The sequence below is a fragment of the Macaca mulatta genome, chromosome 13, assembly GCF_049350105.2.
Source record: "Macaca mulatta isolate MMU2019108-1 chromosome 13, T2T-MMU8v2.0, whole genome shotgun sequence".
NCBI lineage: Eukaryota > Metazoa > Chordata > Mammalia > Primates > Cercopithecidae > Macaca > Macaca mulatta.
Genome location: NC_133418.1, coordinates 99,389,968 through 99,405,115, shown reverse-complemented (window position 1 = coordinate 99,405,115; position 15,148 = coordinate 99,389,968). Strand labels below are relative to the sequence as shown.

At 39.4% G+C, this 15,148-nt stretch overlaps 1 protein-coding gene across 50 annotated transcripts in view; it reads right to left on the bottom strand.

Annotated features, from left to right (window-relative positions):
* DTNB (dystrobrevin beta) overlaps nucleotides 1–15,148 on the bottom strand; it is a 302,368-nt gene that overhangs the window by 226,445 nt on the left and 60,775 nt on the right. For all 50 annotated transcript variants that reach the window (XR_013402986.1, XR_013402987.1, XR_013402982.1 and 47 more), the window contains one exon: nucleotides 1,462–1,547. Coding sequence is in view for 39 of the 50 variants with exons in the window: in XM_077960044.1 (XP_077816170.1) it covers nucleotides 1,462–1,547 (86 nt within the window). In the remaining 11 variants the exon portion in view is untranslated. The remainder of the gene's footprint in view (nucleotides 1–1,461; nucleotides 1,548–15,148) is intronic.

Genomic DNA, 15,148 nt, shown 5'->3' with positions numbered 1-15,148 from the left:
AGATTACAACTTTTCTTTGTGTTTGAATGAAATATACTTTCGTATATATTCTATTCCTCAGAAAAACATCGTTTTTATATTTTACAAAAATATAAAAGAAATTTCAGCCCAAATAATATTTTGAGATATACCATGTGAAAAACCTCACAAGAATACTTAAATAAAACCATAATTTTTATTACCAAAAATATGTTCTACATTGCAGCTAATTTTGAAATGAAGATAAACTGGATAACAGTTGATCAAATACATTAAGATCTTTCTTTGGAATAGCTAAATCTGTATCTAGTGGGCCATCTAGCTTTCCAACTTTCAGTGTCATAGTAAAGTAAGAAAAAGCACAAAAAACAAATACACCTCTGAAGTAATCTTGCCCAAAAACCTGTATTAATACTTGAATCTGATCAAGCCTCTGTATCTTTCAATTTAAAAAAAAAAGCAGGGCACAGAGGAACATGGCAAGGACGCAGTCATCCAAATCCGGGCTCACAGGGTACTGCGCTACCTCATTAAGACTTCAGCCTCAACCCCTGAAAACTGACATCCAGTTTCCTACTCCGTGGCTACTGCTTTATGGCATTCTGAACACTGTACTGAAATTACATGTGTGTCTCCTGCTACAGCACCCGTACCGGGGAGCACAATCACATAGCTCAGAACAAGGCTCTGACGTCTGAATTAAAACCCCAGCTTTGCCCCCTGGGTTAACTCATTGATAAAAATGAAGAAAATATCACCTGCTGCTCAAAGGAATTTTAAGGATTCCATGAGAAAATATATGTAAAGCACCTAGCACAATTCTTGGCATATCTTAGGGAGTTAGTAACTAATGACTGAATAAATAAAAACCATAAGCAGCAAAATTAAATAGTGAATTTCATCTCTTTTGATTTCATCTAATCACCTTCTTACAGTATCTAATGAATGGTGAAATGCCAAAGTGACTAATGGTTAAAAAAAATTAGCAAACATAACAGGAATATTTTTTAAAAACAGGTCATCAGCTTCTAAATAACTGTGGCTGACTCTAGGGTAGTAAGGAATAATGTAATCACAGCAAACATCACCCGATGAAGAATGGCGTTATTAAGAGCTAAACCAGACCAAACCTAGTAAAAGCAATCAAATTTACTTCAACGAAAAGTTCTCAATATAATCATTTTCAAGCATAATTTTAATAATGTGGAAAACATTTCCAAAATAAGTTTTTAAATGTCAGCATTACAATTCTGAGTCCTTTCAGTTTTCTCACTAAAACACACTAACAATAAATTAAATCAACCAACTTTTCCATCTGAACAGTAGGTGGCATAACTGACCTACTGTGGGCCAGCTGCTGCAGTGAGTGATAATGGTCATTTTTTTAAAAGCTCAGTATAACATCATTCAAAATTCTGACAATAATCATTTAAAAGTCCTAACTTGAAAATGACATTTTTCAAATAATATGAAAATACTTACATCTCAATTTGTCCAGCATTTTTCCACCACACATGGTTGCTAACATAGCTTTAACTGAAAATACCGTCAACTTGCCTCGGCCCTCACTGCAAAATAAATTATATTAGAAATAATTGCTATCTGAAACCACAAAAGGAGTCAAATGTATCACTAAATACTGAGCAACCAGTAAGTTGATTCCTGACCTTGTCTGTTACAACTTTATCACATTTGGAAACCCTGGATTTTTTTTTTTTCTTCATTTGTAGAATAAGACTTCTCCTATGCTAGGTGACGAATGCTAAAGCTAGCCTGAATTTTCTGGAAGTAAGTTTTAGAAACACTCTATGTAATTTCTATTGGCTATGTAGCAGAGGTCAAATGGATGAACCTGAAGTGAGTTTCCTATTAAATCCATTAAATCCACAGCTGCAGTTCTCAAGTATTCAAAACTGAGGGGCCACCTGGTTTGAATATAATTCAGAAAGATAACCTTACATCAGGATATTACAACGGTTTCTTGTTACACACTAAACAACAGGGTGCATCTTGCTATGAAGATTTTATAGTACACTCATCTTTGTTTTTACTGTAACAACCTTTATGTTACCACGTGTTTATTCTAAGAAGCTCAGTCACACCTGTCTCAGATCTTCTAATACACCACTGTGAGAAAAGTGAAGAGGAAGGGATGGTAACATTAATTCTTCTTTAGGAACTGGAAAGATGAAATGCAGAACATAAATGAATCACCTAAAGTAATGCTGCACACCACCAGCAGAACCAAGATAGTATCACCAAGGCCTCTGACCCAGAGTGTCCATGGCTTCATTCATTCAACTATGCCCTGGTTTCACAGCAGATAAAAATTTCACTAGTTGGTTGTTAAAGTTACCACATGTAAGCCAAGAATGTGCTTTTTGTGTTAATTTTTAAAAGCCTGTGTTCACAATGTTTCATTGTAACTTAGAGTAAAATACTTTTGCAATAATGAGAGCTATACCATCTTTGTTTTGAAAAAACAGGTATCATCCTGTTTATATCCACTAATGGTTCTAATACAGGGTTTCCCATTTTCCACAGAAAGATCACACCTGAAAAAAGGCAAATAGCCTATAAGCTAGAAAAGTATCCGTGAAAACACCACAAGGAAATATCAACATTTGTTACAGCTGAGCTTTTAACTATTACATCTCCTTGAGTTTATTCGTAAAACAAAATAGGAATGCCCGCAACTAGCTAAAATTAGAATGGGTTTTTTAAAATATATTGTTCTTCAGAAATAAAGATACAGCTCCATGTACAAGGCAATATGGCACCCAGAAACAAGGCATATTCCTGCATCAAATATCTACTGCATTATGTAAGAAAAGCTGATGGTTATAAGATAGATCATTAGGTTAAAAGGAATGGGTTTCTAAGACTGACACAGAGCTTTTACAGTGGACTTTCTTTTTTTACACCAAGCACTTGAATGCTGAGTCTACATTTAAGCACACCCTACCTTATGGGACAAGTAGACTTTCCACTACTAAAGTACAAAGAAGGAAAAAAAAAAAACATATATTTGCTTTCTCATCTTTTTTTGAAACTAGGATAGGGGCACATAACAGAGCTCCACCAATAAAATGCACTATGCTAGATTTCAAGGGGGGAAATGATTAACTTGGGGAAGCAAGGAACTCCAGAAGAATCCACGTGGTGGGGATGGCAGCAGTTGGAGCAGCCACACCCAGTGCTCTGGGGCAGCAGAGATAATGATTCTTGGGGGCAGCACCCAGAGCCCAGTGTCAGTGGTGTTTGGAGCACAAGCAGCAAGGTCTGTGGCCAGAGAGGTGTCTTCATGAGAGTTCTGTGCAATGATTTTGCACTATGTTCCTGGCAGTGTAGTTTTCAAGCCTACTTTCCCAGCCTACGTACAGAACCTGTGGGTCACCCTTTTAATTAATTAGCCAGAGATGGTATCTATTACTGACACCTAAGAACTCTGATGGATACAGCTTCTAACCTGAAGTAAAGTGGCCCACAAAGATGAAGCAACAAAAGAAACTATTGCTGAAGTCCAGAGTGGGATTAAGAATGCCTGATGGGCTGGGTGCCGTGGTTCACGTCTGTAATCCCAGCACTTTGGGAGGCTAAGGTGGGCGGATCACCTGAGGTCAGGAGTTCAAGACCAGCCTGACCAACATGGAGAAACTCCATCTCTACTAAAAATACAAAATTAGACAGGCGTGGTGGCGCATGCCTGTTAATCCCAGCTACTCAGGAGGCTGAGGCAGGAGAATTGCTTGAACCCAGGAGGCAGAGGTTGCGGTGAGCTGAGATCGCACCATTGCACTCCAGCCTTGGCAACAAGAGCGAAACTCTTTCAAAAAACAAAACAAAACAAACAAACAAAAACTTGTTATACATGTTGCAACACATAAAAATTTCCATAATAGAATGTATACACACACACACAAACATTAAAAATACCAAGGCTTAGGCCCAACCCTTAGAGATCCTAATTATTTGGCCTGGGGTGGGGCGTTGGCATTGATAATTCTTTTTTTTTTTTTTTTTTGAGACGGAGTCTCACTCCGTCGCCCAGGCTGGAGTGCAGTGGCCGGATCTCAGCTCACTGCAAGCTCCGCCTCCCGGGTTCGGGCCGTTCTCCTGTCTCAGCCTCCTGAGTAGCTGGGACTACAGGCGCCCGCCACCTCGCCCGGCTAGTTTTTTTTTGTATTTTTTTAGTAGAGACGGGGTTTCACCGTGTTAGCCAGGATGGTCTCGATCTCCTGACCTAGTGATCCGCCCGTCTCGGCCTCCCAAAGTGCTGGGATTACAGGCTTGAGCCACCGCGCCCGGCCGGCATTGATAATTCTTAAAAGTTCCCCAGGTGATTCAAAACACAGCCAGAATTGAGAACCACTGACCCAAAACAAATCAACTTTATTTTAAAAAAAAAAGAAAAAAAAGACACAAGAGGAAAAGGGGAAGTGCATTCACATACACAAAATAGCCATGAAAGAAATACAAATGACTATTAAGTGCATGAAAAGGCACTGACTTTAATTAATTAAAGGAAAAGAAATCTAAAAAATAATGAGATACATCTGTAAATGTCCTAAGTTACTGTTTCCAAAGACTGTCCTCAGTCTAAGTTGTGTGAAGTCTGACTTAGGTGAAATACATTTTTGTTGTTGTTGTGTTTTTTCTTTTGAGACAGGGTCTCCCTCTGTCGCCCAGGCTGGAATACAGTGGCATGATCACAGCACACTGCATCCTCAACCTCCTGGGCTCAAGCGATCCTCCCGCCTTCGCCTCCTGAGTAGCTGGGACCACAGGCACGTGCCACCACACCTGGCTTGAAAGATTTTTAAAGACACAGTTTAGCTACACTTCCTTTTATTTTGTAATGTAATATTTATCACTTTCATAATTGATTACTTTTAAAAGGATCACTTTAAAGAGAGAGTATATGTGCCCGAAAAAAGTAAGTCATCTCTCTGGTTTTCCATAATTTTAAGCTCTAACCATGACCAACATTATGCCTTTAGTTAATTCCATATGGTATCATCCTTTTTAACTTTTCATTAAAATATAATGAACATACAGAAAAGTGCCTAATTCATGAATGAACTTTCACAAAATGTTCTCTCATGAACATTTAAAGTTCACTGAATGAACTTTCATAAAATAAACACCTAGGTAACTAACCAGCACTCAGGTCAAAAGACAGAACATTACTAGCACCCAGAAGCACCTCTTTCCTAAGCCCACTTCCCACCGTGGTAGGTTCTATCCTTTTGGGGTTGTTTTGTTTTGTTTTGTTTTGTTTTAGACAGAATCTCTCTCTGTCGCCCAGGCAGTGGTGTGATCTCGGCTCACTGTAACCTCCACCTCTTGGGTTTAAGTGATTCTCGTGCCTTAGCCTCCCTAGTAGCTGGGATTACAGGTGCACACTACCATGCCCAGATAATTTTTTTTATTTTTAGTAGATACGGCATTTCACCATGTTGGCCAGGCTGGTTTAGAACTCCTGACTTCAGGTGATCCACCCACCTCAGCCTCCCAAAGTGCTGGGATTGCAGGCGTGAGTCACTGCACCCAGCCTGGTAACATCTATCCTGACTTCTAGTATCATAGGTCAGATTTGCCAGCAATTGAACTTCATATAAATGGAATCTTACAGTATGTACCCTTTTGTGTCTGGCTTCTTTCGCTCAACAAAATATCTGCAAGATTTATTATGTTGTTACATATATTAGTTCATCCTGCTATGCAGCATTCTGTTACATGAATGTACTGCATTTTATCCATTCTCTTATTAAGGGATATTTTCAAACTTCTCTATTTTAAACTATTCGATGAGCATGACAAACAAAACATGAGTCACTGCCTATATTATAGGTAGAAATAAATACTTGTTGACTTATTGATATTCCTTACTAAAAGAAAGAAAAAAAAGCTGCTTGTGAGTAAAAGTGAAACCAATGGCACAAGAACTAATAACATTCTAAGGATTATAATACAATCAGCCCTCAGTATCCATGGGGGATTGGTTCCAGGGCCCCTGCAGATATCAAAATCCACAGATATTCAAGTCCCCTCCAGAGCTGGCCCTCCATATCCGTGGGTGTCTGAATCCACACATGGGAACCTGCAGATACAGAGGGTCAAGGGGTACTGGCAATGCTGAGGAGTCTGAAAATAATCTAGAGGCAAAAGCACAGCACCTTGGAAATACCTTAAGGAAGAATGCCATCCTTAGGATCCTATCAACTTCTAAAGTGATTATATCTGGGAACTGTGGCGCATGCCTGTAGTCCCAGCTACTCAGGAGGCTGAAGCAGGAGAATCACTTAAGTCCAGGGATTTGGGACCAGCCTGGACAATACAGTGAGATCTCATCGCTCAAGAGAAAAATAATAATACACTAAAATAAAGTGATTATTGTTGGTCTAATACTTAACAAAGGAATTATTAAGAAAACATCTCTGGAATTATTTGGATAGACCAAGCAGAAGAATGAATGTAATTATTTCTTTCTCTCTATACCAAGTAGGCCCTTTATCAAAAGAGACAGCACATTATCTAAGCACAGAAAAAGGAGAGAAACAAAGGGGGCAGAAAACTGTTCCATTCTTTTCACACAGAATTTATACACTCAAGAAGCCTGAAATGATGTTTTTGAATATGCGTATTCATAGTCATTTTTTGCAGCATGTTTCTAATGGCAAAAGACTGGAAATAATCAAACTGTCCATTAATAGAAGACTGCTATCATAAAAAGAATAAGAAATTATATATGAAAGAAAATTATATGCAAACCAGACGAAGGGGAAAAAAGCAAGGTATAGAACAAAATAATTGTTAGAATGTTATCTAACAACTATGTTAAAAAAAAGAGGGAGAAAAATAATATATTTGTTTGCAAATGTATAAACTATATGTGAGAGGATATTGAGAAAATAACAACACTGGTTGCCTCCAGGGTGGGAAGTAGGCAGCGTAGAGAGAGGAACGAAATGGTGGGTAATTTCACATTGTTAAGTATTAAAAACGCTTATACTAGAAAAGAATAAGGTTCTCAAGTCAATAATCTAACCCTCCAACTTAAGACACTAGAAAAAGAACAGCAAATTCAACTCAAAACAAGAAAAAGGTAAAAAATACTATAAATAAGAGCAGAAATTAATGATGCTGAAAACAGAAAAATAGAGAAAAATATCAATAAAACCAAAAGCTGGTTCTTTGACTAGATCAATAACAACAGAAATCTCTTGCCAGACTAACTAAGAAAAAAAAGAAGATACAAATTACCAACATTAAGAAACAGGGGATATCACCACAGGTTCTACAGACATTACAGAAATAATAAAGAAAGATTATTTAAAAACCTTTATGTCCATGAATTCAACAACTTGGAGAACTAGACACATAAAGACTACTCCTTGAAAAACACAAACTACCAGAGCTCACTCAAGAAGAAACAGATCAACTGAATAGACCCATATCCATTACAAATTGAATCTACATTTTAAAGTCTTGCAAAAAAGCAAGCTCCTCATTCTGAGGGCTGTACTGGAGACCTCTAAACATTTAAAGAAGGAAAACCTGCATTTCTACTCACTCTTCCAGGTAATAAAAAAAAAGGAGGAAACACTTCCCAACTCTTTTTATAAGGTCAATATTATTCTTTTTTTAATAATTTCAACTTTTATTTTATTCATTTATTTATTTATCTGTAGAGACAGGGTCCCACAATGTTGCCCAGGCTGGTCTCAAACTCCCAGACTCAAGTGATCCTCCTGCCCTAGCCTCCCAAAGTGCTTGGATTATAGGCATGAGCAACCACGCCTGGCTCCATTTTTATTTTAGATTGAGGGGATACATGTGTAGGCTTGTTACATGGGTATAGTGCGTAATGCTGAAGTTTGGGGTATGAATGATCCTATCACCCAGGTAGTGAGCACAGTATTCAACAGTTTTTCAACCCTTGCCCCCTCCCTCTGTACCCGCTCTAGCAGTCCCCCGTGTCTACTGTTCCCATCTTTATGTCCATGAGTACCCTATGTTTAGCTCCCACTTATAAATGAGAACGTATCAGTATTTGGTTCTCTGTTCCTGCATTAATTTGTTTAGGATAAGGGTAAGGTCAGCATTATTCTGATACTGAAAACAAAGACATTACAATAAAAGACAAGTCAGTATCTCTCATGAAAATAGTTACAAAAATCTTGAACAAAATGAGTAAATCAAATGAGGGACAGGACGGGTGCAGTGCCTCACGCCTGTAATCCCAACACGATAGGAGGCCAAGATGGGTGGATCATGAGGTCAGGCATTTGAGACTATCCTGGCCAACATGGTGAAACCTTGTCTCTACTAAAAATACAAAAATTAGCCAGGCATGGTAGTGCTCGCCTATAGTCCCAGCTACTCAGGAGGCTGAGGCAGGAGAACCACTCAAACTCGGGAGGTGGAGGTTGCAGTGAGCTGAGATCGTGCCACTGCACTCCAGCCTGGGTGACAGAGCAAGACTCTGTCTCTCAATAAATAAATAAATAAATAAATCAGGACAAAAATCACAACCCAGGGAGCTTTATCCCAGAATATAAGGCTATTTTGACGTATGAAAACCAATCAATATAATTCACTATCTCGACAAACCAAGAAGAGAGAAAGGCAATATGACCATCTGAATAGATGCAGAGGACAAAATTCAACATCAATTCCTGATACTCTCAGAAAACTCAGGAAAAAAAGATAATTTCTTCCATGTGACAATGGGCATCTTTAAAAATAATCATGGTGACCATCATACTCAATGAAGAAAGACTGAGTGCTTTTCCCCTAAGATCAAGAACAAATCAAGAGGACTGCACCCACCACTCCTTGTCAACATCACACTGCAGAACCCAGCTGGTGAAATAAGACAAGGAAAATAAACAAAAAAAAAATACACATTAGAAGTAAAGAAACAAAACTATGTCCATTCCAGGCAATATGATCATATGTAGAAAAGCCATAGAACTACTAACGACACTATAGTAAGTGAGTTTAATTAAAAATATTTTTTAAAAACGTTCCAGATCTGTATGCTGAAAACTACAAATATGAATGAAAGAAATCAAAGACGATTTAGAGAGATATAATACGTTCATAAAATGGAAGGTTCAATGTAATTTAAATGTCAATTTTCTCTAAACTGCTCAGAATCCCGTTGCAATTCAAAGCAATCCTCTGAGGAGATGCAGGCGGGGGAAAAAACAAAACTGTTTTTCCTACTCTCTTACACAGCACTTCACTTCTGACACGAGATGCCCAGGGAGTTATTTCCCCACGCACCAAGCAAGCAGTTCTTCAGCGGATACCAGCTGGATGTCTATAATCTAATTCAAGTCTGACACCATTTACCTGGAGATAGCACCAGACCTCACAGGCTGAGGGCTCAGTCCCGCAAGACTGCTCCCCATTTCAGATATAAGTAGCAAGTAGCAGGCTGTCACCTATACTTCTGACCAACTAACTATAAAATTGGGGTTCCCATGACCCTTCCTTGGACTGATTAGTTTGCTAGACTGGCTCACAGAACTCAGGAAAACACCTATATTTAACCACTTATTTATGAAGGATATTATAAAAGATACAGATGAACAGTCAGATGGAGGAGATGCATAGGGTGTGTTTTGTGGGAAGGGGCACACAGCTTCCATGCCTTCCTCAGGTGTGCTACGCTCCAGGAACTTCCACCTGCTCAGCTATCTGGAGGCTCTCCAAACCTAGTCCTTTTGGGTTTTTTACAGAGGCTTAATTACGTAAGAGTGACTGATTATAGATTTGGCCATTGGTGATCTGCCTTCAGCCCCTCTCCCTTCTTGGAGGTTAAGGGGTGGGGCTGAAAGTCCCAGTTCTCTAATCAATCACATGGTTAGTTCCCCTGGCAAACAGTCTATATCCTAAGACTGGCCTCCTTAGGACAAAAGATGCTCCTATCACTCAGGAAATTACAAAGGTCTTAGGAGTTCAGGGTAAAGAACCGGGGTCAAAGTCCAAATACTAGAACAAAGATTCTACAACCTATCTACAAGGGGGTGTCAGGAGCTCTGTCTCAGGAACCTGGGCAGAGATCAAACGTTAGAACAAAAGATTCTCCTACAACCCCTATCACTTAGGAAATTACAAGGGTCTCAGGGGCTCTGTGCCAGGTACTGAGGGCAGAGACCAACATGTATATTTCTTTTTTTTTTTTTGAGACGGAGTCTCGCTCTGTCACCCAGGCTGGAGTGCAGTGGCCGGATCTCAGCTCACTGCAAGCTCCGCCTCCCGGGTTCACGCCATTCTCCTGCCTCAGCCTCCCGAGTAGCTGGGACTACAGGCGCCTGCCACCTCGCCCGGCTAAGTTTTTGTATTTTTAGTAGAGACGGGGTTTCACTGTGTTACCCAGGATGGTCTCGATCTCCTGACCTCGTGATCCGCCCGTCTCGGCCTCCCAGAGTGCTGGGATTACAGGCTTGAGCCACCGCGCCCGGCCCAACATGTATATTTCTTATCATTTCGCAAATCCCAATTGAATTCACAATAGGGTATTTCCGTAGAAATCAACAAGATCGTTTCTTGTGTATTTTTAGAGTTCTAAACCCATGCAAATCCTCAGTAAGGTATGAGAATAAAGTTACTATTCAGATGCCTAAACTCCATCCTGTTCTTGTTATGTTGAAAAAGTCCCTTGTGCTATTTTCATATGCATCCAGAGCTGAGAACCACCAACATAGAGCTTTGAATGCAACAGTAAGACTTTAGCTTTTATTGTGTTGGCAATGATAAATCAAAGGACATAATAAAAGATTACAGAAAATTAATCACACTGCATTTGTGTAAATCTTTCTGGCTCCAAATCTCTCTTCCTTCAAAGAGACAGAACTGTTATCTATCCTTGCTGCAGAGAAGAAACTGTTGCTATCTATGCAGACAGACAGGAAAGTATGGCAGAGTCCAGCATACTAGCAGGTCATACTTCCAACTCTGTGAAAAGAGACTTACCTCATTAATACTCATCCATGAACATTACCCAATGGATCTTCATGGGTACTATGATATCTTTACTTCTCTATATTATGATAATAATTAGCACTTGTACAACATTTTCTTAATCTTCTAAATGTTTCTAGAAACACTAATATTTTACAATACGTTGCATCCTTATTCAAAATATCCTTTGACTCAACCCTGTTGTAAATATTAGTCCTAGATTCAGAGATTCTCATATTCAAATACAGAGTAACAGATATAATTCTCAATTAACCTGGATCAGCACTAAAACATTTGTATTCTTTTCCATTCATTAATATTATTACTAGTCTCAATGGCTGGTCTCTTATGAAGGAATCTGTTAATTTACAGAATAATCTAGAGCAGGCTATTTATAGTAAAAAAAGACTCATTAACCCCTCAACTAAGTATTGCCAGTAATGTGTGGTCCCTTAACATATCACCTCTGAGATCCACTGTTAAACCATTTTTCTTATTCACAACAGCCACGTAGAAATCTCCATACATCATCTCCCACCCAACAAACCACGAATCTTCTCTTCCCTCTGCCTGTATGCACTTTCAGGCGGACAAATGTATGTGTGCTTAACATCACAGGCTTTATTAAGTGTCAGGGGATATGCATCAGAGCGTCAATGTGTAACTGAATAGGATAAACAGACTATATAAGCAGAGTGGAAGGAGTTTTAAGTTCAGGTAAAAGTAGAGGAATCTGAGATTAAGGATCATAGTAAACTTGAGCGGGATGAATTTACAGACAAGAGAGATTTGGGGAAAATACTTAGTGAATCTTTATGTTTAAGAATACACTCGGCCGGGCGCGGTGGCTCAAGCCTGTAATCCCAGCACTCTGGGAGGCCGAGACGGGCGGATCACGAGGTCAGGAGATCAAGACCATCCTGGCTAACACGGTGAAACCCCGTCTCTACTAAAAAATACAAAAAACTAGCCGGGCGAGGTGGCAGGCGCCTGTAGTCCCAGCTACTTGGGAGGCTGAGGCAGGAGAATGGCGTGAACCCGGGAGGCGGAGCTTGCAGTGAGCTGAGATCCGGCCACTGCACTCCAGCCTGGGCGACAGAGTGAGACTCCGTCTCAAAAAAAAAAAAAGAATACACTCATAAGTAAGTACGCATCCTGAGAATGGGACAGTGGGCTCAGGTCTTAATTACTAACCAGTCTTCCCCATTCATATCACTTATCATTTACCACTTTAGGTTCACAGCTTGTGCTATCAAAAGGTTTACACACTATTCAAAAGGAAATATTAATATAAACAAAAATATACACAAAAGTTATAATTGTATATTTAAATACAGTTACAGAAACTTATTAAAGAAGCCAGGCGTGGTGGCTCACGCCTGCAACCCCGGCACTTTGGGAGGCTAATGCAGGCGGATCACTTGAGACCAGGAGTTTGAGACCAGCCTCAAACTGTATTAATAAAAATACAAAAATTAGCCAGGTGTGGTGATGGGTGCCTGTAGTTCCAGCTACACGGGAGGCTAAGGCAGTAGAATTACTTGAACCCAGGAGGTGGAGGTTACAGTGAGCCAAGATCACACCACTGCTCTTCGGCATGGGCGACAGAACAAGACCCTGTCTCAATAAAAAATTTTAAAAGAAACTTATTAAAGATTCCAGTATAAAATTTTAAAATTCCAGTATCACTTGGAAATGTATACTTTAAAATTCCAGTATAACTTGGCATAAAGAAATAGTTATCCAATAAAATTAATGAAGGGGTAGTCTCTACATCCTTACTTCCACAAATCATGTTACTTATATTTTTCCCTTCAAAAAGAAAAAAAAACTTAGCTCCTTTCTCTCAACTGATTGTTTTGCAGGCCAAACGTCAGCAGTGACTCCTCTGTGCAGAATGCTTTGCTTGGCACTGAAACCCCTCAGTCTACTTTAAGCCTAACTTCCTACAACTGCCTCCAAACAAGGCCAAGAGGAAGCATTACCTTTGCTTTTCTAATATTTCTTTAGAGCCCCAGCATTCTTCCTCTACAACTAGAGGCAAGCAGAGAGAAAACTGCAGCTACTCAGCACCCTGATACTGCCCGACTTTGTTCTTTATCTAACTGATTCCTTCTTCTTGGAAGAACTCATTCTTGGTCCTTCACACAAGACATCTGAAATTATTCTGTATACACTGGTCAAGTTATACTTAAAACTGAATAATTAGCTGCCCCTGGCCACAGCACATGTCCTCACCAATGTCCATGTTTTCACTACTTCCAATGTAAAAGTCCAAGTTTATACCAGAATCAATTCTCTTCAAACAAGATTTGGAAAAGATATTTAACCTGGTTTCATCACAAATAATGTTACTCACTTCAAATCTGGCCTACGAGAGCTACAGAGTTGATTGGTAGGTCAACATTTGAAATATAATGCAATTAACAGTGAATACTAACCCCTCTGTCAAGACACTAAGATGAAAAGATAAACAGGTAATATTTGTTGAGATGGTTAAGACAGAAGAAACTTGTTATTTTAACCCCACTCAAATAGAAGCCCTCCAGAGAATGTCCTCCTTCAGTAAGGGACATGATGATTCTCTTTCTCAGCCTTCTCTGCATGATTCATTTCCACAGCCCTATCATTTTACAGTCTGACAATAAACTATGCACATGACTTCTAAAAAGAGTTATTATCCAACACTGAGAAAACACCATTATTAGCTCTGTGCCAAGCTAAGCAGACAATGAGTCATCCTGAATAAACGCTGTTATGTTCTAACATGCAGGTACCTTCTGAAGCCTCTGAAGTCCCCACCTGTTCCCTGCGGATGGGAAATCATTCGTTCCAGGTCAGTAAGGTCTCAAATTCTGCCTTTCAATATTTAAAACTAACCTGATCTGGATGATGATTCTAGCTTTACACTATCTAGTAGGGGTTTGCTATTCAAATTAATACTTGTGAAAACAAGACTACGGGTAGTATTTTGTACTTAAGAACACAAGCTGTTTCTATCTCTTTAGCAAATGATTGTGGATGCTGCCAACCATAAATTTCTCACACAGAAACAGACTTCAACTTCAGAAACACTATTACCAGTCCGATTATCGTATGTAGCTAAAAGTAACAAGAGCATCTCTCTTTGATTTTCAAAAACTCGGATTCTGCCAATTAATCTTAATTTACAAAACTTCACAGTGTAAGGATGTTGCAATAATCAACTGCAAATCAAGAATCCATTTGGCAAATGTCAAACAGCTTTAATCAAGTAAAATCAGCTTAGAATATTATTCCATTTTATCACAATCAGAATGCCTGCTGCTTTTCATTTCAATCTTATAAACATTTATAAATAATCTAGCGTTATACTAATTGAGGAATGAAAGAAATATAAGCAGAATCTCTGCTCTCAAGGACGTCCATTCCATTTTGAACACTTACAAGAAGTTTACAACATTATGTAATTAAAGGCCAAAATAATAATATAAACAAGAACTATAAGTCATTAAAAGGATTAAAATGGGATTGGTGATAATAAGGCAGGCTACACAGTAGGTAAAAACTTGGGTGGAGGCCGGGCGCAGTAGCTCACGCCTGTAATCCTAGCACCTTGGGAGGAAGAGGTGGGCAGATCAGGAGGTCAGGAGTTTGAGACCAGCCTGACCAACATGGTGAAACCCCATCTCTACTAAAAATACAAAAATTAGCCGGGTGTGGCGGTGCGTGCCTGTAATCCTAGCTACTCAGCAGGCTGAGGCAGAAGAATTGCTTGAACCTGGGAGGCGGAGGTTGCAGTGAGCTGAGATTGCGCCAATGCACCCCAGCCTGGGCAACAGAGTGAGACTACGTCTCAAAAATAAATAAATAAAATAAAATAAAAACCTGGGTTGAATCCTCAGAAACAGACAGGATTTGGACAGAACAAAAGGAGACTGGGTAATCCCAGACAGATGAGGGAGCTGAAAGGGAACAAAACACATGGCATTTGAGGAAAACGAGCATGTCATATTGGAAAAGAAGAGTGTCTCCAGGAGCGTAATTAGAGGTTGGTGTGGTCAGGGAGGTAAGCAGTGTTATCATTAAACCAAAGGGCGGAGTGTGAGCTTAATTCAAAACCACAGGGATTCTTTGAAGGTTTCTGAAGTGGGAAGTTACATGATGAAACAGTGTCTTGATCAGATTAATTTCGAAGTGAGGTACTGAACGG